Raw genomic sequence first — 22,531 nt, 5'->3', positions numbered from 1 at the left:
TGGACAAATCATTGTTGGGATGCAGAAAATATAAAATGGATTCCCTAAAATAATATATATATATATATATATATATATATATATATATATATATATATGTATATATGATGTTTTTGGGTATAGTTCACCCAAAAATGACGATTCTCTCATTTTCTCACACTCGTGCCAACCCAAACTCGTATGACTTTTTTTCCCCCAAGATAATTTGAAGAATGTATGAGGAGATTTTGTCCATACAATTTAAGTCTTTGGGGTCTTAAACTTTCAAGCTCCAAAAAGGACATAAAGGCACCCTAAAAGTAATCCATACGACTCGAGTGGTTTAATCCATGTCTTCTGAAGCAGTACAATCCCTTTGGGTAAAAAACAGAGCAAAATTTAAGTCCTAATTTACAATAAATATTGATGGCTTGCATGTTTGGGATACATAGGAATGTACCACATCTGCCCAAAAGGTTGATGATAAACACTAGAAAATGAAAATTCAACGTCCTATTGATGTATGAGGATACCGGGATTGAGTACCTGGCAGCGTTTAAGAATCACCATCCCGAAATCTGCACTGCATGTGTTCCAATTGGGCTGGATGTCAAGATTTATAGTGAACAAGGACTTAAATGTTGGTTTGTTTCTCACCTGAAATTGATTTTATTGCTTCAGAAGACATGGATTAAACCACTCGAGTCGTATTGATTCCTTTTATGTTGCCTTTATGTTCTTTTTGGAGCTTGACATTTCTGTACCCCATTGACTTGCATTGTATGGACAAAAAAACTACATACATCCTTACAAATATCTTTGTTTGCATTAAGAACTGTTTGAGAAAATATGGCTAGTATGCTAAGAAAATTCTAGTGAGCATCTCTGATTAATTCCAATATGGAAATGTTGCTATTTTCAAAACTAATGGCAGGTAAAATTCCGGGAGATGTTTCATCCCATATCTCAGGAATAAGGAATTGTATAACAGACTAGTCATGCATAATAGTCCTGCATTTTCAAACACTGCATTTAAAACTAGGACATGGGGTACGGTACAGGTCAGAGGGAAAATACTTTAAATTATCATACAGTTCTCACAGAGGAACCCAAACCTGAAAAATCAATTTGTGCGAGAAATTATATTACACCCTTGACCTTAAATGCATAATGTTGCCAGTAATGACACAGCGTCTATTGCACCTGATGTGGATGAGGTGGCAATGGCCTAGATTCGTAGATTCAATGATTACATTATTGTCAGCAGGCAACTGTTTTTGTCAGTTGTTTTTAAAGTGGTTTTACAAAATTGTAGATGTTTCTAAAGGGATAGTTAACCCATAAATGAAACTTCTGCCATCATATTGTTCCAAACCCACTTTCTTCCATTCGTGGAACACAAAAGGAGATGTTGGGCAGAATGAGCCTCAGTCGCCATTCGCTTTCATTAAATGGAAGATGCAGTACAAGTGAATGGTGACTGAGACTAACATACTGCCTTGCATCTCCTTTAGATTAGACTGTTTGTTCAACAGTCAAAATAACATCATACAGGTTTGAAACAACATGAGAGTGAGTAGCCTAAATTTTGACAGAATTTTGATTTCTGGGTGAACTTTCCCTTTAAGTGTCCTTCACTTAAGCTCTGTGTGTGAAAGAAATCTGGCACATCTTTCTAGTGTAACTAAACATAATAATCAAGTACCAGCAGAATTGATATTAGGTCAGAAAAAATGTCCATTTTAACAATTAATCTGGGCTAATTACAATCGCTCTCCCTTTGCCTTTATGGTTGATCACATTTAAGGCTTACAGAACAGTGTATATCTCCTTTAGCTAAAAACACACTTCATTAATTTTAATAAGTGAGGGGAGATAATTGGCTGCTCTCACTGTCGCAACAAACTGCAGCGGATTGGATTGGACTGAGAAGTGTGTTCTAAACGCAACATTCACACATGCACTAAATTACATACTAACTTAATATTCTGCTCCTTGCTTGCAGTGCACAATTGCATACAATCATGCCATCCCCAACCCTAAACTCATACTTAATAATGCAGTATACTTCATTTATATCTATTTACACAGTGCAACAGATAGCTTGCAGTGTAGCAAATTCAGCAATGATTGTCAAACTAAACTGAAAGTGAATTTCACAAAATTTAGGGTGAATTCAGGTCAATTGGGCTACTTGTCCACAGTCATCTCGATGTCAAAAACTGGCCCAATTTACTTGAATTCACCCAACTTACATAATGTTTTATGTTACCTAAAAACAAACAAAAAAGTTTATCCTTTGGTAGGTGAACAAAACTTTTGCCAACTAATTGTTAGTTTGATAGATACAGTCTAGCTGGCTAGTTTAGTCAGAGTATTTATTTACGGGCTCTAAAAGTAACCTTATAGATCGCTTCCATTATAATCAGTGAAGCTGCACATTGCTTGCAGTGTTAACAGATTTATTAATTATCATGGGAGCAACCTTCCTGAACTTTTTGTTAAGGAAATAATTGTAAACATCTAAACTACGATATGCTTTCATCGCCTTTTTCGTTTAGACGCACTCAGTGATCTGGATAAGTTACTTCAGGTAAACGTTAAATGTCCTTTAAGAAAAGTTGTTGCCTCAAAGTCATATTTAAAGATCCTGTAATGACACCTCATTGTTTATTTTCAGTTTTTGCATATATCTTATTTGTTCCGTTTTAGCAAGACTTGAAAAGTACAGGCTTGTCATTTGCTTTGACAGTTCTGGGTTATAAAAATGCTGCTACAGGTGTCATGCTGAAATCTGACTCCCCGCCAAAAACCTACTCCATGCTACCTGATTGGTCCCTATCCATAAACCCCACCTCTACACTTAACCCTAACCCTATCCATCCCTAAAGCCCATCCCTACACCTACCCCTAACCATAACCATACTAGGGAGTCAGAAATTGGCAGATTCTGCATGAAGCCATGTCCCAAATGCTTCAGAACCAGACATGTGCAGTAGCGTTGTAATTCCTTTGTTATTGTTTATGTCAAAGAAATGGTCTATATAAATAATATATAAAAGATCAAATTGTAATTTTGGGTGAACTATCGATACCTTTAGGCACTGTATCAGTAATGTCAAAACTTTGGGTGTGTTTAAAATCTTACTGAGGACCGTGTATTTAACATGAAAACTTCATAACTTTGTTGGCTTGCATTAAATAAACATTCTTGATATTGACTTTTTATTGGTTATAGTTTAACAGCCTAACATAATTTCAAGTGGGTAATATTTTGCCCATCGCACTGAGGGGTCGTTCACACCGAATGCTTTTTTGCGTCCGTCTGCACTGTTTTCCAATAGTTTTCTATGTAAACATGAGCTTGACGGACATTTTACTGCCTCCCGGTGTTTTTTCAGTGTCTCGTGCAAGAGTGCTTCATTTTTTAGATGCCGTGTCAGTTAAAACAGAACTTCAACTTTTCAAAATGCACATCTCGAGACACCTGAATTAAGCCTAGAGTTTACTTTGGTTAGACGTGAGTGCTAGGTGTCTGTGTTTGCGTGCCGCAAATTTCGTCATCAGCAGAGTGCTCAAGCACTGAACGCGTGCGGCCTGATTTTTCTTAAGGCCCAAGTATAGCCAACTTCGGTTTTCCGCGTTGCTGATAGCTCCGTGCACAGTATGCATGATGCAAATTTTGTCATCAGCATGGTCTGCGTGGACTGTCCGCATGTGGCCAAGATTTTCTTGACACACTGACATTTCTCGTCTGTGTGCATCATTGGCGAGTATCACAAAGAGAATTGCAGGGCACGATCCTATAAGAAACTCAGAAAAACCAAGTATACCCAGGTCTTAACCGTGCATACTCTGAACACGCAGTACGCACATGCGCCCGGAATGATTTGCACTAATTAGTGGGTCCGCAAGGTGGCAACACTAACAGTTGAGCTGTTGCTGGCATGAAGAAGCGCTAGAAGATTTAATCACTGCTAAACGACCGGAGACAAAGGTAGAAAAAAGAACAGTGGATGTGCAGGTCAATGTGCAGGTATATATATATACTATGGTCTGTTTGAATACTTGATTCTGATTGGCTGGAATGTGTGCAGTTCAAACCGCTGAATGCATAGGTAGTTCCGGTCAGTTTTAATCACCGTTCGATATTAATATTAATGTGCTGTTTGTAACCCTAGCAACATAAAATTACAGAGCAAGCAGCGAGCTTTAGCAATTGAAAAATGTCCTAACCACGTTCATCAGCATAGCTAATATAATGTAATTCAACTTGTTTTGTAGGGAGGGTGAGAGAAGGAAACCAGGATCTATTAAATGCATCTTTCGTTGTCCGGCAAGGCGATGCAATATGATTTAAACTGTAATGTGTTGTGTATGTTATGTGCTGAAGTGCTGCCTATAGCCACTAGTCAGACATTTATTAAGGTGACCTTTTGAGGAGTTTGTGTATGCAGGACATGGCAGGAATAACAGGAAAAACAGGCTATTCTTTGTGTTTTTCTCCAAGTTTGATAACATCTGTTCTGTTAACTTAACCTGTCCAACACATATATTACAAAAGAACATTTTTTGATGTTTAATGATTTGAATGTGACTTCTGACATGACGTAATTTTTGCAGTATAAAAGAAAAGTTGTGGTATATCAGGAATAACTGGGTCACTTTCCTACTTCTATTCATCTTTTTATCTTTATTTAAAAAAAAAAAAAAAGATAGAGAGCAGGGGAAGTTAACAGAGGTACACTGTACAGCAAGGTGCTGTCAATGCCAAGATCATGAGTTCAATTCCCAGGAAACACACAAATTGATAAAATGTTTGTCTTTAATGCACTTGGCAGTAAGATGCTTTTATGTTTATATTAACATTAATGCAACTGTTATTTTTTGCCTTTTTTGTCAGTTTGAAACAGCTGAGAATATTCTGGCAATTTTCAAAATTGTCCCTTATTGTACATTTTGAATTTGAAAATCTATCCATTCAGATTTTCTGTTTTTAAAAATGTGATATTCTGAAAGCTCTGTTTTGATAGCAACAGAGGAAAAACTACTTAACAACAAGACCTGAACTTATAGCCCTTAGATGTAAACAGGACATTTTTTTTTTCAACACATATTATACACTTATATTATCAAATATCATTTATAAGCGTGTATAACTGGTGTTTTTTACATATTTGTTTTTTTCAGTGAGCAGTGTTTGTGTAGTGTCTCTCTCTATTATAAAGTTTTCGATCACACTGCCTCAGATGAAAAGTAAACAAAACACTGTTGTTGTTGTTTGTTTGTTTGTTTGTTTGCAATTCAGTGAGGATTAACTATTTTCATAATCGTTTTGTCAAGTAGCATAGTTGATTGCAGAAAACCTAAAGGGGAGTTGTGAATAACTGCACATACTGTGCAAAAATGGAAAACCCTGAAATTCTTTAAAAATATAAACATAGCAGGGGAAGTAGGAAAAAACAAAAGCTGAACACTATTCTAGATTCACAGTGCATGTCTCCACAAAACAAGAAAAATATTGTGTGATAAGACAGCCATGATTGATAAAGAAATGTCTCGACTTTCTGTGGTTCACATCCATTTTTGAAATATATAGTCTGTAACAGCACTCTGATAAAGAGTTTTAAGAATGTCATGTACTTCATTTGTAAATGATTCCCTTCTTTCTAAAGTCTCCCAGATACGTCTCCTTTTCCTCATCCCCAGTTAAGTCTTCCACCAAATGTCATGTGACTTCATTGTTACAGCTCTCTCAGCATTACAGATGCTGATCAAACTGAAGCAAACTTGCTTTTCTCCTTATTATAAAGGGTTGAATCAAATTAGTGGCTGTTTTTCTTAAATTTAGGTTCCACTGTAATCTTCACGAGGTATCTGCAAGGTTTCATCGATGGTCACCACCAGTTCTTCTGGCTTAATGGTGCTCGTGGAGTCGGAGTGATTGTAAATGATGCAGTGTGTGTCCACTGGACGAGGCAGTTCGTTCATTTCATTCATGCTGATGCAGTTTATGTCACGCTTGTTCCTCCTGTTGTCTGAACGTGGCATGAATGCCCACTCTGGTGAAAGACAAAGGTTAATTGTTAATTTGTGAATATGTTACTATGTCTTATTGCTTTAGTGTTATTAATTATGCACTAAAGAAATCCAAAGCACCTCATGTTCAGCCAATATGTGCTGCTCAAAGAGGAGAAAAAGTTGGATAAAGGATAGATATGTAGCTCTCAACTCAGGCCACAGCAAATTTCCAAAGAAGTCGCAAGATGGCAAAAAAAAAATTTCAGCGTGGAAGTTTCAACACAAGCACCTTTGCCAATATTGCAGAAGAAATACAAGATAAAATATCATTGCCTGTAAAGGAGGACCTTCAAATATTGTCTTGGACAATGTTGAACCTTGTAGTTACAATAGCACTATTACGAATCTGTCTGGACAGTGACAGAATACATAGTATTTTTACTCAAATCCAGGTAAAATTATGTTTTGTTTTTGATTCATATGGTGTACAATTCAGAGAATGACAATAATTAAAATTTGGCGTCAGACTCAGTGTGAGTAGATTTGCTGTAAAATAGTTTGGAGTGAAAATTGGTTTACCATTTTTATGAATTTCCCACCAAACAATTTAAAAAGAAAAGAAGAAAAATCAGACCATTGCAGGAGGATATTTCAGACTCTTTCAGATTATTTGTGGCAAAACATTGTTCATAATTATTGAAAAAAGTATTCAAAAATATTTCACAAATACTTTGCTAGAGGCTGAATTAATCTATTGAGTTCAGAGTCAGTTATTTAAAAAAAAAAAAAAAAAAACACTGTGAAACAGGTGAGAGGTTAAACCATAGTACTCTGGACCGACAAAGGTACAAAGATGTCTTTGTAAGAAGTTTGCAAACAACTTTTAATGTGATGTTCAACCTGGTCTCAGAATCACAATACTATACCTACCTTTTTGCAAAATTATTTTTACATGGCATGTTGTACGTAGAGGCGCTACAACAACAATTACTTTTATTCCCTTTTACACAAATCACAAGTAAAACGGCAGATAATCAGTTATGTTTTACCCTGTTCCACACACAATGCTTTCTTAGGACATCAAAACACTTTTACTTGTTCATGACTTCTGTGGCAATACATTTTAACATTTGCATTCCATAAACAACTACATTTGCAAGCTTGTTTGGGCACGATCAAATTGTGCGGTAGCTCAGCTGAAAAAGCGTTGTACTTGTGATGCAAAGGACCAGGGTATGAGTGCTAAAGAGCACGCAAGTCGACATGTGAGATGAAAGTGTCATAAACGCACTACAAAATGATGTGGTTGCTTTAGCAATTGTGTTTTTCATCTCACATTTGCTTTTTATAACACTATCGGTTAGGTTTAGGCTTAAGGTTTAGGGTAGGAAGGTCGGTTTTGTTGATTTTAAACCTCATCATTTTGGGAGGGAATTTATCTCGCTTTTAGCTCCACACAGTGGTTATTTCACCTCGGAACTGCCGCAATATGTGTAATGAACCACATAGTATCATTTTGCAAAAATATCACCACAGTCACATCATTTTATGATAATATATGACAAGACATTTTGACTTGCACAGACATATTATGCAATTATTCACACATTCAACATATTATTGAGGGGTAGTGGTGGCTCAGCAGTTAAGGCTCTGGGTTACTAATCAGAAGGTTGGGGGCTCAAACCCCAGCACTACCAAGATGCCACTGTTGGGCCCTTGAGCAAGGCCCTTGACCCTATCTGCTCCAGGGGTGCTGTATCATGGCTGACCTTGCACTCTCTGACCCCAGCTTAGCTGGGATATGTGAAAAAAAGAATTTCACTGTATATGTGCAAATGTGTGATAAATAAAAGTAATTAAATTACATTAATTATTATTCAAACAAAGACAAAACTCAAGTTATGATAGGCCACAACTTGATTAATAGGTTTGATTTCAAGAGGTTGAGAAGATTTTGATGTCAAGATAATGAAAAAGTAATATTTTGAAACACTCTTGGATGAATCTCACAAAACCTTCAGGTAAAACGTCAGTCCAAAACCAAAATAAAAGAATAGGAAATAATGTTTTTCTTAGAGGAAATGAAGCATATTTTAGGACCTTTTTTTTTTTTTTTTTTTTGCATTGTGACATTCTTTTCCCCATTTTCATTCCTATAATGCAAAAACATAATGATATATTATTTAATTGTATAGTATGTATATGCCTACATTATGGTAATGTTTATTGTACTGCATTTAGTGTTAATTTGTTGATTTTAAATGATTTGTTATAAATACTGTAAACTCATTATTATGTAATACAGTAAAAAAAATTCTATTACAGTAATGAGAATCTTATAAATTACCATTGAGAATAATGGGAATTAGAAAAAAAATTAAAAAAAAATAAAATAAAAAAACTATTTGGGGGACAAATGTGCTTAACTGACATGAAAATTAAGGCTAAACATCTTAAATAGGATTAATTTTTAAAACACACAAAATAAGACTTCTTTTCCTTTTGATTTTGTGGTGAAATGTTTTCATGAGTTTCACCTAGATATTGATTAATGCAGAGGTCACTAATTAATGCACATCCTCGCCACACAACTTCATAAATAAATAAATAAATTGATATTTCAATTAGGAACCAATTACAGCTTTTTTTTTTCTAGTGTTTTGCAACACACATATATATTATATGTGACCTCCAGCTGTTGTCAGATTAATCCTGAGTGTATTAATCAGACACTTTGGAGTTTACCTACTGCAAATTAGGATGCTACACTAATTGATTAATTATTCCAACAACCCTAATGTACCATTTTATTATTCTAATCCCTATCATCTAGCCAGACAATGCTGCACTCCATCAAACTGAACACTCATATTTTTAGACCCATGACAGAAACAGAAACCACAACCCTTATTACTGTGCTAAACGCATTCGTCGTTGACTCCAAAAGCTCCAGCATCCTGGAATTAAGATGAGAAGATACAGCAGCAGCGTCAGGGCTCCTCCGAGCAAGACTAAAGGGTTTGAGTAAACAAAAGTGGCTGATAAGCAGAGCTGTGTGATGGCATGAAAACTTTCCGCATATAAATGTATGCCAATTAGATTGAGCACAAAACTGCTTCACTGATTGGCGAGGAGAGGAAGAGACAGCACGACAAAATTATCAGGATTTGAAAAGGGGGTTTATATCATTGTAGAGGAAGATCATCACATGCTGTAAGAGACCTATACTCTTGTATATATTCTGCATGTGTAAACTTGCACATGCATAAATGATCTTAAATGGTAATAGCAATTTTATGAATTCATCCTTATAATTATGAAATAAATATTTAATATAAAATATATTAAAAGTGGCTTCCCTGTGTATACAATAAGATGTTACAGACATTAAAGAATGTGTTTCACTTGTAAAGTGAGAGACAGACAGAGAGAGCACTTGCTTTCTGTCTGACCATGGAGAAAGAACTGGTACAGTGGGAATCTCACCAAGAAGATTATCTTCACATTTACACATCCCAGGACTTTTCCAAATACACAGAACACCGTCTACAGCACCAGCAGGGAGCAAGAGGGCTATTGGAGTAATCTCTTTTGTATTGTTGAATGCTACATGTCCTTTTGCTTCTCCAGTGAGTGTGTGTGTGTGTGTGTGTGTGTGTGCCCTGCCTGCTTCGTCGCTTCAGGTAAACGTCAAGGTCTTTGAAATACAGAAGTGATGGGCTGAGGAAAAATTAAATGTACTTCTTTGTTCTCTACCCTTTCCGGATGCTCAGCCCTGATGTTTGCGAGAGGCAGAAATAGATGAGATTACTTTTACTTTGGTTTGCCTGACATTTTCCATATTGCTTTATAAATAAAGAAGACACACTGTAAAAAGAAAAAATGTGCAGTTACTTCAAAGTAAATTCTTGAGCCGACCTTTTAAAATCACTATTGATGATGTAACTTAAAAGGATAGTTCACCCAAAAATTAAAATTCAGTCATTATTTACTCACCCCTGTGTTGTTATAACCCCATATGACTTTCTTTTTCTTAACACAAAGGGAGAAATTGTGAAAACATTTTGTGCTCATTGATGTCATACAGTGGTTACAGTGAAGCACATATAATGGAAGTGAATGGGGCCAAAAAATGTGAAGCTTATAATTTTATAAAAGCCCTTACATTAATTGTTCTGTAAAAACTTGTGTATTATTTGAGCTGTAAAGATGTTTAAATCATTGTTTTTGCAGGATAACAGGATTTACGGCGTTTTTGTCATCATGGCAACACAGTTGTAAAATTGGATTTAATTCACACAGAAAACGTTATTAAGCGATTTTATCACACTAAATTCATGTTACCACACTGTGGAGATGGGGGCATGGCCGAGCGACGTCTGTGGAGAGCGAGGATGGGAAAGGAAGAGCGGTAAGGATTGACACCTGTGGGACATTATCTCTAACAGCTGTTTTGTGTTGCAGTGAGAGCTGGAGAGAGATAAAAGGGCAGTCCAGACTGCCGAGAGAGGAAGAGAGTCGAGCTTGAAGCTGTGTGTGTGTGTTGTGCTGAAAAGCAAACCGTGTGTGTGTGTGTGTATGCTGAAAAGTGTTTTTAATAAAGAATTACGTGGACTGTTCGCCTGGCCCCCACTTCCTCCTTCCAAACCGTGCAAGAGATCTTTCACAGTAGTGCAGAATCCCGGGAATTAGGGGGAAAAAACGGCGTCATGGAGTCTTCGCCACTGGCCGAAGTGACTAAGATCCTCGCCGGCATCCACCAAGCCCAACATCAGGCTCTGCTTGAGCTGTGCGTGGAACAGAAGCAGCGGTTCCAGGTGCTTCTCCAGGCTGACCAACAACTCCCTACGTCCAACCTCCTGGTGTAAGAGGACTTGAAGGAAGCCATCTTGCAATGGGTCGGCCGCAGCCGAAGGTGGCTGCTGGCTGAAGAATGCGACGCAGAGGAAGTGCTTGATCTGGTGGTACTGGAACAATTCATCACCCGGCAACTGAAAGGAATGGTGGAGTGGGTCCAGTGCCACCGACCGGCATCGCTGGATGAGGCAGTCCAGTTGGCTGAGGACCATATGGCTCCGTATCCGGGGCCGGCGAGCCCTCTTCTTCTCATTCTCTCTCTCTCTCTCTCTCTCTCTCTCTCTCTCTCTCCTCCCTCCCCATCCTGGTTAGCGCCTCCAGCCATACATTGCACTCTCATACCCGTATTTTCCGTTTATCAAAGATCGGCTGTATAGAGTGATGCAGGACACTCAGACAAAGGAGGATACAACCCAGTTGTTAGTCCCGAAGAGCCGTCGGGAAATGTTATTCCATACGGCTCATTATAATCCGATGGGGTTCACTTAGGTCAGGAAAAAACACTGAACCATCGAACCATTTCTATTGGCTGAGCATTCGCGGGGATGTCCGCAGGTGGTGTGCAGCATGCTGTGAATGTCAGCTGGTGAATCCGCCGGCCACCCCAAGAGCGCCATTGTGCCCCCTTCTGTTGATCGAGGTTCCCCTTCGAAAGAATTGGCATGGACCTCGTCGGGCCATTACAGCAGACGGCACTTGTGCATTACTTTGTGTTGGTTCTGCTGGAATATGCAACGCGATATCCAGAAGCAGTGCCTCTGCGCAACATTTCAGCATGAAGTGTTGTGGAGGCACACTTCAGAAAAATCTCCCGAGTGGGGATTCTGAAAGAAATCCTCACTGATAAGGGCACTACGTACCAGCGTTTACCACCCCCAAACGGATGGCTTGGTCAAACTATTTAATCAGACCCTAAAGAATATGATTTGTAAGTTTGTACACAATGACACTTGGAATTGGGACAAGTGGCTCGAGCCCCTATTATTTGCAGTTCGAGATGTCCCGCATGCCTCCACTGGTTCTCCCCATTTACCACCTCAATCTCCTAAAACCATGGAGAGAGGCCGTTCCCGTGACTTTGGCGATGGTGGTTCCGGAGAGGGAGGAGCTCGGGCCGGAGGTCAACTTAAAAGCCACCGATCGAGTCACCTGATTCACTTGTGGAGTCCACCTCTCACCATCCCAAGTCACGGAGGTTGCCAGGTTGCAAGGAGAGTTCTCAGATGTGTTCTCGCCTCTCCCCGGTCATACGAATCTCATAGAGCACCATATCGAAAAACCCCAGGGGTAGTGGTACGCAGTCGTCCTTACGATTACTTGAGCACAAAAAAGAAGTGGTATGGAAAGAATTAAAGGCCATGCTGAATAAGGAGTTGATAGAAAAATCCCACAGTGACTGGGCCAGCCCGGTGGTGCTGGTTCCTAAGAGAGATGGCTCGGTCCGGTTCACCATCATTATCACCATCAATGGAGCATCGGTTGAGAGAGTCAGCAGCTTCAAGTTTCTTGGTGTCCACATCACTGAGGAACTCACATGGTTCATCCACACTGAGGCCGTTGTGAAGAAGGTTCACCAGCGCCACTTCTTCCTGAGACGGCTGAGGAAGATTGGAATGAACCACCACATCCTCACGCGGTTCTACATCAGCACTGTAGAGAGCCTCCTGACTGGCTGCATCACTGCCTGGTATGGCAACAGCACCACCCTCAACCACAAAGCCCTGCAAAGGATGGTGCGAACTGCCAGACACATCATCGGAGGTGAGCTTCCCTCCCTCCAGGACATCTATACCAGGTGATGTGTGAAAAAAGCTCAGAGGATCATCAGAGACTCCAGCCACCCGAGCCATGGGCTGCTTTCACTGCTACCATCAGGCAGGCGGTATCACAGCATCAGGACCCGCACCAGCTGACTTCATGACAGCTTCTTCCCCCAAGCCAGCAGAATTTTGAACTCTTGATCGATCACGATACATATATCAGCACCGCACTTTATTAGCCTCAGACTGGACTCGCATTTTATACTTCTCTTAGTATTGGGGGGGGGGTACAGTGTATTTTTTTCTTGTATACAGTCTTCTTATTTTGTGTATATTGTATATTATTATTATTACTTTTTATTTATTTTTTTGTATACAGTCTTCTTATTTTGTGTACAGTGGTGTGAAAAAGTGTTTGCCCCCTTCCTGATTTCTTATTTTTTTGCATGTTTGTCACACTTAAATGTTTCAGATCATCAAACAAGTTTAAATATTAGTCAAAGATAACACAAGTAAACACAAACTGCATTTTTTAAATGAAGGTTGTTATTATTAAGGGAAAACAAAATCCAAACCTACATGGCCCTGTGTGAAAAAGTGTTTGCCCCACCTGTTAAAACATAACTGTGGTTTATCACACCTGAGTTCAATTTCTCTAGCCACACCCAGGCCTGATTACTGCCACACCTGTTCTCAATCAAGAAATCACTTAAATAGGACCTGCCTGACAAAGTGAAGTAGACCAAAAGATCTTCAAAAGCTAGACATCATGCCGAGATCCAAAGAAATTCAGGAACAAATGAGAAAGAAAGTAATTGAGATCTATCAGTCTGGAAAAGGTTATAAAGCCATTTCTAAAGCTTTGGGACTCCAGAGAACCACAGTGAGAGCCATTATCCACAAATGGCGAAAACATGGAACAGTGGTGAACCTTCCCAGGAGTGGCCGGTCGACCAAAATTACCCCAAGAGCGCAGCGATGACTCTTCCAAGAGGTCACAAAAGACCCCACAACAACATCCAAAGAACTGCAGGCCTCACTTGCCTCAGTTAAGGTCAGTGTTCATGACTCCACCATAAGAAAGAGACTGGGCAAAAATGGCCTGCATGGCAGAGTTCCAAGACGAAAACCACTGCTGAGCAAAAAGAACATTAAGGCTCGTCTCATTTTTGCCAGAAAACATCTTGATGATCCCCAAGACTTTTGGGAAAATACTCTGTGGACTGACGAGACAAAAGTTGAACTTTTTGGAAGGTGTGTGTCCCATTACATCTGGCGTAAAAGTAACACCGCATTTCAGAAAAAGAACATCATACCAACAGTAAAATATGGTGGTGGTAGTGTGATGGTCTGGGGCTGTTTTGCTGCTTCAGGACCTGGAAGACTTGCTGTGATAAATGGAACCATGAATTCTGCTGTCTACCAAAAAGTCCTGAAGGAGAATGTCCGGCCATCTGTTCGTGACCTCAAGCTGAAGCGAACTTGGGTTCTGCAGCAGGACAATGATCCAAAACACACCAGCAAGTCCACCTCTGAATGGCTGAAGAAAAACAAAATGAAGACTTTGGAGTGGCCTAGTCAAAGTCCTGACCTGAATCCTATTGAGATGCTGTGGCATGACCTTAAAAAGGCAGTTCATGCTCGAAAACCCTCCAATGTGGCTGAATTACAACAATTCTGCAAAGATGAGTGGGCCAAAATTCCTCCACAGCGCTGTAAAAGACTCATTGCAAGTTATTGCAAACGCTTGATTGCAGTTGTTGCTGCAAAGGGTGGCTCAACCAGTTATTAGGTTAAGGGGGCAATCACTTTTTCACACAGGGCCATGTAGGTTTGGATTTTGTTTTCCCTTAATAATAACAACCTTCATTTAAAAACTGCATTTTGTGTTTACTTGTGTTATCTTTGACTAATTTTTAAACTTGTTTGATGATCTGAAACATTTAAGTGTGACAAACATGCAAAAAAATAAGAAATCAGGAAGGGGGCAAACACTTTTTCACACCACTGTATATTGTATATTATTAGGTGTATATTGTTTATTGTGTTGTGTAACAGATGTGTAAACTGTGTTATGTGTAAATCAGATGTTTATTGTAATTGTCATACTGCTATGTTGCTTGGAACCACACCCAAGATTTCACCCACTGTTGCACTTGTGTATATGGTTGAGTGACAATAAAGGGATTTTATTTTATTTTATTTTATTTGATTCTGTGTTTATTATAGTAAAGTCAATGCGGTGTCTAAGTTTGATGCGTACCCAATGCCTCAGATTGATGTACTGCTCGATCGGTTAGGCAAAGCTCACTTTATTTTGACAATGGGTTTGACGTTATAGGAGGGATATTGTAGATCCCCTTAACTCCCATGTCCCATGAAAAGATGGCATTTTCCACACCGTTCGGACTACACCAATTTATGACGCTTCCGTTCGGTCTGTTCGGGGCCTTGGCTACGTTTCAGAGGCTCATGGACAGAATCCTCAGACCGCACACTGCTTACGCCACTGCCTACCTAGATGACATCATTATTTTCAGTAATGATTGCCACTGGCACCAGCAGCATCAGAGGGCTGTCCTGAGGTCGTTGAGATGGGTGGGACTCATGGCAAACCCAAAGAAGTGCGCAACTGGGCAGTGGAAATACGGTATCTGGGCTTCCACTTGGGTCATGGGCAGGTGCGGCCCCAAATTGATAAGACCGCAGCGATTGCAGCTTACCTGAGTCCTAAGACCAAAAAGGAGGTAAGTTCCTGGGGATGGCTGGCTATTAACATAGGTTTGTGCCTTATTCGACCATCACCAGCCCGCTGACTGATCTGACTAAAAAGGGGGCACCAGATCCGGTCCAGTGGACAGAGCCGTGTCAGCAGGCGTTCACACGGGTGAAGGCTGCACTTTGCGGCAGGCCGTTATTGCACTCTCCTGACTTCACTCTTCTTTTTATCTTACAGACGGACGCATCGGACGGGGGGTGGGAGCGGTACTGTCCCAGATGGTGGAGGGGGAGGAACGCCCAGTGCTGTATATTAGTCGTAAGCTCTCACTGAAAGAGACTAAGTAGAGCACAATTGAGAATAAGTGTTTGGCCTTCAAGTGGTCAGTCCTCACCCTCCGATACTATCTGTTGGGGCGTGCTTTCACCCTCTGTTAGGACCACGCCCCACTCCAGTGGCTCCATCGCATGAAGGATGCCAACACATGGATCACCCATTGGTATCTAGCTCTCCAGCCTTTTACGTTCGAGGTGGTCCACAGGCTGGGGGCGCGAATGCCTGTTACGGATTTCCTCTCCAGAAATGGAGAGGAAGTAAGTGACAGGCCGGATGGCTTCCCAGCCTGACTCGGGCGATGGGGGTATGTGGAGAGCGAGGCCGGGAGAGGAAGTGGGAAAATTATCTCTAACAGCTGTTTTGTGTTGCAGTGAGAGCTGGAGAGGGATAAAAGAGCAGGCCAGACTGCCAGGAGAGGAAGATAGCTGAGCTTGAAGCTGTGTGTGTGTTGTGCTGAAAAGCAAACCATGTGTGTATGCTGAAAAGTATTGTTAATAAATAATTGCATGGACTGTTCAACTGGCCAATTTAAAAAAAAAAAAATGGAGGAACAAGTCAAAATATATATATATATTTTTTTTTTTTTTTTTTTTTTTTGGTAATCAACATTATGCCCCAAATGCTTTCGATTGAGCAAAACTTGTATTGAACTTGTTATATTCCTTTAATATGACAGAATCAGCCTGACTGCATTAAAGGATTAGTTCACCCTAAAATGAAAATTCAGTCATCGTTTACTCACCCCTGTGTTGTTATAACCCTATATGACTTTCTTTATTTTTCTAAACACAAAGGGAGAAATTGTGAAAAAAATTTTGCGCTCAGTGATGTCATACAATGGCAGTTTATGGTGACCAACTCTTCAAGCCTCAAAAGAACACAAAAGTATAATTCAGAAGTCTAATAAATTATTCCATGAGACTTATTTTGAAAGAATACGTTAAGATTTGATGAGAAACAAACTGAAATTTAATGTATTTTTTACTAAAAATGTTCACTGACCGTTGATCTCCTGTGCGCATTCATGATAGGGCACGAGAGCAACAGTTCACGAAGCCCCCTCGTGACATTAGGGAGTTCAAACGTAAACTCATTTTGTTATTCTAAAAACAGGTCCACCACAGCGATAACGACAACAGAACACAACACAGCTGCACACAAAACAGAGAACAGAACATACTAAACATGTCTGAAGAGTTTGTGGTCGAAGAATTTATACATTTCTATGCCCAGCCTTATTTCTCAGTGAACATTTTCACTAAATAATACATTCAATTTTTGTTTGTTTCTCACCAAAACTTATTGTGTGCTTTCATAACAAGAGTCTAATGGAATAATTGATTAGACTTCTGAATTATACTTTTGCATTCTTTTGAAGCTTGAAGAGGTGGTCACCATAAACTGCCATTGTATGACATCACTGAGCACAACATTTTTTCACAATTTCTTCCTTTGTGTTTATAAAAATAAATCATGTCATATAGGGTTATAACAACACAAGGGTAAACAATGACTGTAATTTCATTTTTGGGTGAACAAATCCTTTAATGCAGTCAGGCTGATTCTGTCACATTAAAGGAAAATAATGAGTTCAATACAAGTTAAGATCACTTGAAAGTGTTGGTGGCATAATGTTGATTACCACAAAAATTAATTTTGGCTTGTTCCAAAAAAAGAAAAAGAAAAAAAGAAGCAAAAATATGGGTTACAGTTAGGCACTTACAATGGAAGTGAATGGGGCCAATCTGAAAACATTTAAAAAACTCACTGTTTTAAAAGTAAAACTATATGTGTGTTAACATGAATTTAGTGTGATAAAATCGCTTATTAACTTTTCTGTGAAAGGTTATTTGCAATTTTGCAGCTCTGTTCCCATGACGAAGTAACGCCATATATCCTGTAATCCTGCGATAACAATGATTTGAACAACTTTACAGCTCAAATAATACACAAGTTTTAAAAGAAGAATTAATGTAAAGGCTTATATAAAATCTTAAGCTTCACATTTCTGCCTTTAACCCTTCTAAAAAATTGGCCCCATTCACTTCCATTGTATGTGCTTCACTTTTTTTTTAAGAAAAGGGGGGTTGAGTCAAAATAATTTTTTTGATAATCAACATTATGCCACAAATGCTGTCGATTGAGTTCAACTTGTATTGAACCCATAATATTCCTTTAAATAATATTTTTGTCCTGAATTAAATCAGTTCAATGTTAGATGTTACCACATCAGGGATATTTATCTGTTCCCTGAACATTTTAGTGTACAATTAAAGGCAGATTATAATCAATTTCCATTTAAAGACATTTACTGTATATTGCTGATATATATCCACCTTATTCCTACACCTCGTGATGCTTTGCACGAAATGTGGGAGGTACTTCCGCTAAGAAGTAAACACAGTTGCAGCTGCATCGTACATTCACTAATTTTTTAATAATATTAATAGGGTTCAAAACAGTGTTACTATGAATGCAAACTTTAATACAGTGAAAAAGACACTCTATTAGCATTAGCAGCTTATTTTGAATGGCCATGGAAAATGAAGCAATGTGATAACAATTTTACCTGGTCGCAAAAAGTAGTCCGTTAATTTACCCAATGAACTTTCACCTTTTGCTGACCCTTTATGCTTCATGAGCTAATGTGTGCTTCTAAATCACTTGCACCTTTATTAGCAACTGACACATAAGTGCCAGCTTTGTCATACATTCTGCTTCCCACGGATTTCGACCTGGACGAAAGCATGGGAATTTTTTGTGCAAATCTTCTGTAAATTTGCACTTTTGTTTGGGCATTGTTTCCACTCAGCTGTCATTTGCTGCTACTGTCAAGCAACTGTTTGATGCCGAACACAACAGCGCTTCGCGTGTGACAGGCAGGAATTTGGCCAGTAGTTGCTGCAAGCCTCTTATAATCGACCAGTTGGTGTGCGAGAAGGCAGGACTTACAAAGAGGGGTTAAAGCAATGCAAATATGCGTGCACACACAATTAAGTACTAGACCAGATGCACATCATAATGCAACTAAAGTCGAATCCTCGTCATTTTTGCAAATTTAGAAATCCCGGCCGGACGCTTTTTTAAGGTTAGAAAAAGAGGACATGTCCGGGAAAAAGAGGACGTATGGTCACCCTAATCAGAGTCATGAACAGTTTAAACTCTTGATTTACTGCAGTGGTTGACTGACAGATGAGTTGTACTTCGCTGTTTCCTGGACGGTGTTTACAGCGTTTCAAATCCGTTTTTGACTACCTCCATATGTGTTTTTTGATATTCAATCACAAAAGGTTTTGCACCCCATTTACACCTGTATATAGTGCTGATCACTTGTCATCGGATCATCCGAATTACATCCTAATACCAGCTGAAAATGGGGTCTAAATGAGCGCTGCCTACATTAGCGAATGTTACAGAACGACTTCCGGCGGAAGTTCATCCCATATCCGTTTCCCCAGTAAGACCCCTTATCTGTAAGATAACACTGTAAAAATGTTTTACTAAAATATATATATATAACCGTTTTGTTTTGTTTTTTCATCTGATAACATCTAAATTAACTGGTTTTACTCAATTATAATTATTATTATTAAACCCTGACTACATTAAGTTACAATAACGAACGTAATTTTTACTAGTCAGGTGGAAATAGCTACTTAAACAGCACATTTTCACTTTTTAAAGTGTAGTAAACCTCTAAACAGGCTACACCTTATCCTTTCAAGTAAAATAAATGAAGGAAAGAATGAATGGATTACCAACACACAGAGACACATACACTTTAATTTCACATTAAAGGAATGTTTCCGGGTTCAGTACAAGTTTATCTAAATCAACAGCATTTGTGGCATAATGTTGTTTACCACAAAAATTCATTTTGACTCGCCCCTCCTTTTCTTTAAAAACAAAGCAAAAATCGAGGTTACAGTGAGGAACTTTTTTAAAGGGTTTAAACAGAAATGTGATGCTTACGATTTTATAAAATCACTTGCATTAATTATTTTGTTAAAACTTGTGTATTATTTGAGCTGTAAAGTTGTTTAAATTGTCATTTTTACAGTCGTTTTAGGGTTTGTTGACATTCATGGTAACAAAGTTGTAAAATTGGCTATATCTTTACACAGAAAAGGTTTATAAGTGATTTTATCACACTCAAATCATAACACACATATCCTTTATGTCTTGTGGTTATACTTTTGAAAAAGTGAGTATTTTAACATTAAAAAAAAAAAAAAAAAAAAAAATTGCCCCCCATTCACTTCCATTCCTTTAAAATGACCCTAGTCTTCATGTGCTGTTATATTTTTGGATAATGGCTGCAAGACATTTAGAATAGATAAACAGATGACATTTAAATCTCTAATAACCTCTAAACAGGCTACTACACCACATGCTTTTTAATTAAATGAATGAATGAATGAATGAATGAATGAATGAATGAATGAATGGATGGATGGATGGATGGATGGATGGATGGATGGATGAATGTGTAAGAGAAAGAGATTCATTAAGGGACTATAACGAGAGTCTATTAGCACTCACCAATACATTCGTGAACGAGATCTTTCACCAGATGTCCGACGATCGCGTACGCCACGGCGACCACCACCAGCGCGGCCATGACCAGGTAAAGCACCGACTTGGGCAGCAGTATTGAGTCCCTCGGCGGAGTTTTGTAGTCCGTGTACTGCAGGTCATTCTCCGAGTATGAGTACTGGAAGACATGCTCCATCCCGGACGTGTGATTTGAGTTGAGCGGCGGGTGACTGGCGCTCATCCCGCTCAGGTCGGGTTCAAGAGAAGTCACCATGGCGCTCGTTACCGCATCCACCTGATCCATACTCTGATGAACAAATCCCGCTGATTTATTCACAAGAGGCAATATCTGAGAGAGAAAATAGCTCCAGTCCTTGGTCGCCGTTGTGTTGCATAAAACCATAATGCCTTTGGACGCTAGCTTATCACTTCTGGTGGAAGTGACCTCCGGCATCACCAATGGATGTAGCTTGCGACCAACTCTTTAAGTTAAGTTCAGCTGATCCAAATTTTGATATAACTTTCTTCAGACTTTAGTATAACAGTACTAATAAAATCAGTTCCCTGTGGAATGAATTTACATTTCCCTGATTAATAAGAAAAAACGTGCAACCAAATGTTTAAATGGTCTGTAAACATACATACCTGCGTTTCGTTCCATTCTATTTAAAGCATTCCCAAATTCAATGACGTTTTTCATGTAAGTAATTCCACATAAAGATGATTTTGCAACGATCATTTGCGTCCATAAAAAGTCCTTAAGTTTAATAAATATCCCTCAGCAGATTTTTGTCATATGTCGTCGCAAACAGGCTGAGAACCCCATCAAACGAGACTCACCAACCAAATGTTAACATTAACTACAACAAATTTTAAATAAACAACCAAACATTCTTAGAACGTTCCCAAATTCAGTATTTTCGACGTTCATTTGAGTCCATAAAAAGTCCTTGGGAGTGATAAATATCATTCAGAAGGAATGAATGAATGTGTACAGGTCGTTTAAATTCATACGTCTTCTTCTATTCAGAACATTCTCAAATTCAGAGATGCTCTCTGATATTTTAGTAGGTCATTTGAGTCCATAAAAAGTAATTACGAGTGACAAATATCCTTCAGAAGAGTGTACAGGTCGTTTAAATTAATACGTCTTCTTCTATTCAGAACATTCTCAAATTCAGTGATGCTCTCTGATATTTTAGACGGTCATTTGAGTCCATAAAAAGTAATTACGAGTGACAAATATCCTTTAGAAGAGTGTAAAGGTCGTTTAAATTAATACGTCTTCTTCTATTCAGACCATTCACAAATGTAATGACGCTCTCCAATATTTTCGACGGTCATTTGAGTCCATAAAAAGTCCTTACGAGTGATAAACATCCTTCAGAAGAGTGTACAGGTCGTTTAAATTAATACCTCTTCTTCTATTCAGAACATTCTCAAATTCAATGACTCTCTCCGATGAAATATTTCCACATAAACAGGATATTTTCGACGGCCATTTGAGTCCATAAAAAGACGTTAAGAGTAATAAATATCCCTCAGCTGACTACTATCGTCGCCTACACGTCAAACACGTTGAAAGACCGATCAAACGATGTACCTTGAACGCGTCAGCATTTTCCTCACCAGCTCCAAAAACGCGCGTCATTTTTTGTATGCGAGAGGAATCCAAAGCGAGCGCGCCAACGCTCAACATCGTAACGACGGTCGCCTGAACGAGTCTGCCTTGTGTTGACTTGGAAACGGGGTTTTTGGTGTGGTTTTTGCATCCTTTCCTCGCGAGATGTGTGACAGTTTAAGGTAGTGTAAGGACGCCGCGCCAAACCAGGGGAATACTGTGCAATTTCTCGCTCGCGCTTGCCGCCTCTACTGAAAGTGCGCGCTTTCCAGTGCTGAAGGGAGCGTGGCGGGAAATCCGTATGTAGCCTACTTGAAAGTCTAACTTTGACACAGCAGTTCAAATATGAGCTTCTGGGTAACTTGTTTTTAGTACAATGTTCTTCAGGAAATGTCTATTTAATTGTTGACTAATAGGTTGAGCCGTAGTTATTTATTTATTTATTAAAGCTTAACAGTTCATGCTTGTGAAGGACAAGGTTGAAGGAGACGAGGTAAAGAAAGGAGACGTCACTTCATGTTTTGTCTGCGCTGCTCTTGTATAAATAATCATACTGGCTGATTGTATACTGGGATTTAACCTAATGATTGTAAGTGGGTTGATGGTTGTCACACGTTTTGCTCAATATTTCTCAGAGCAGTTTTTTTTTTTTTTTTTTTTTTTTTTTTTTGTCATAAAGTCTTGGCAACAAAAAAGCCT

At 39.0% G+C, this 22,531-nt stretch overlaps 1 protein-coding gene across 1 annotated transcript; it reads right to left on the bottom strand.

Moving 5' to 3' along the window:
• Window positions 1–4,671: 4,671 nt before the first annotated feature.
• Window positions 4,672–21,910, bottom strand: LOC127420553 (uncharacterized). The gene is made up of 3 exons (XM_051662927.1): window positions 20,857–21,910; window positions 20,218–20,775; window positions 4,672–6,041 (listed from the first exon to the last, which is right to left on the bottom strand). Exons 2-3 carry the CDS (start codon window positions 20,663–20,665, stop codon window positions 5,827–5,829), a joined length of 663 nt encoding a protein of 220 aa, XP_051518887.1. The 5' UTR covers window positions 20,666–20,775; window positions 20,857–21,910; the 3' UTR covers window positions 4,672–5,826.
• Between the last annotated feature and the right edge of the window lie 621 nt (window positions 21,911–22,531).

This window comes from Myxocyprinus asiaticus, chromosome 29 (genome assembly GCF_019703515.2).
Source record: "Myxocyprinus asiaticus isolate MX2 ecotype Aquarium Trade chromosome 29, UBuf_Myxa_2, whole genome shotgun sequence".
NCBI classification, from domain to species: Eukaryota; Metazoa; Chordata; class Actinopteri; order Cypriniformes; family Catostomidae; genus Myxocyprinus; species Myxocyprinus asiaticus.
The sequence above is the reverse complement of the archived record's forward strand: the minus strand, read 5'-3'. Positions and strand labels throughout refer to the sequence as shown.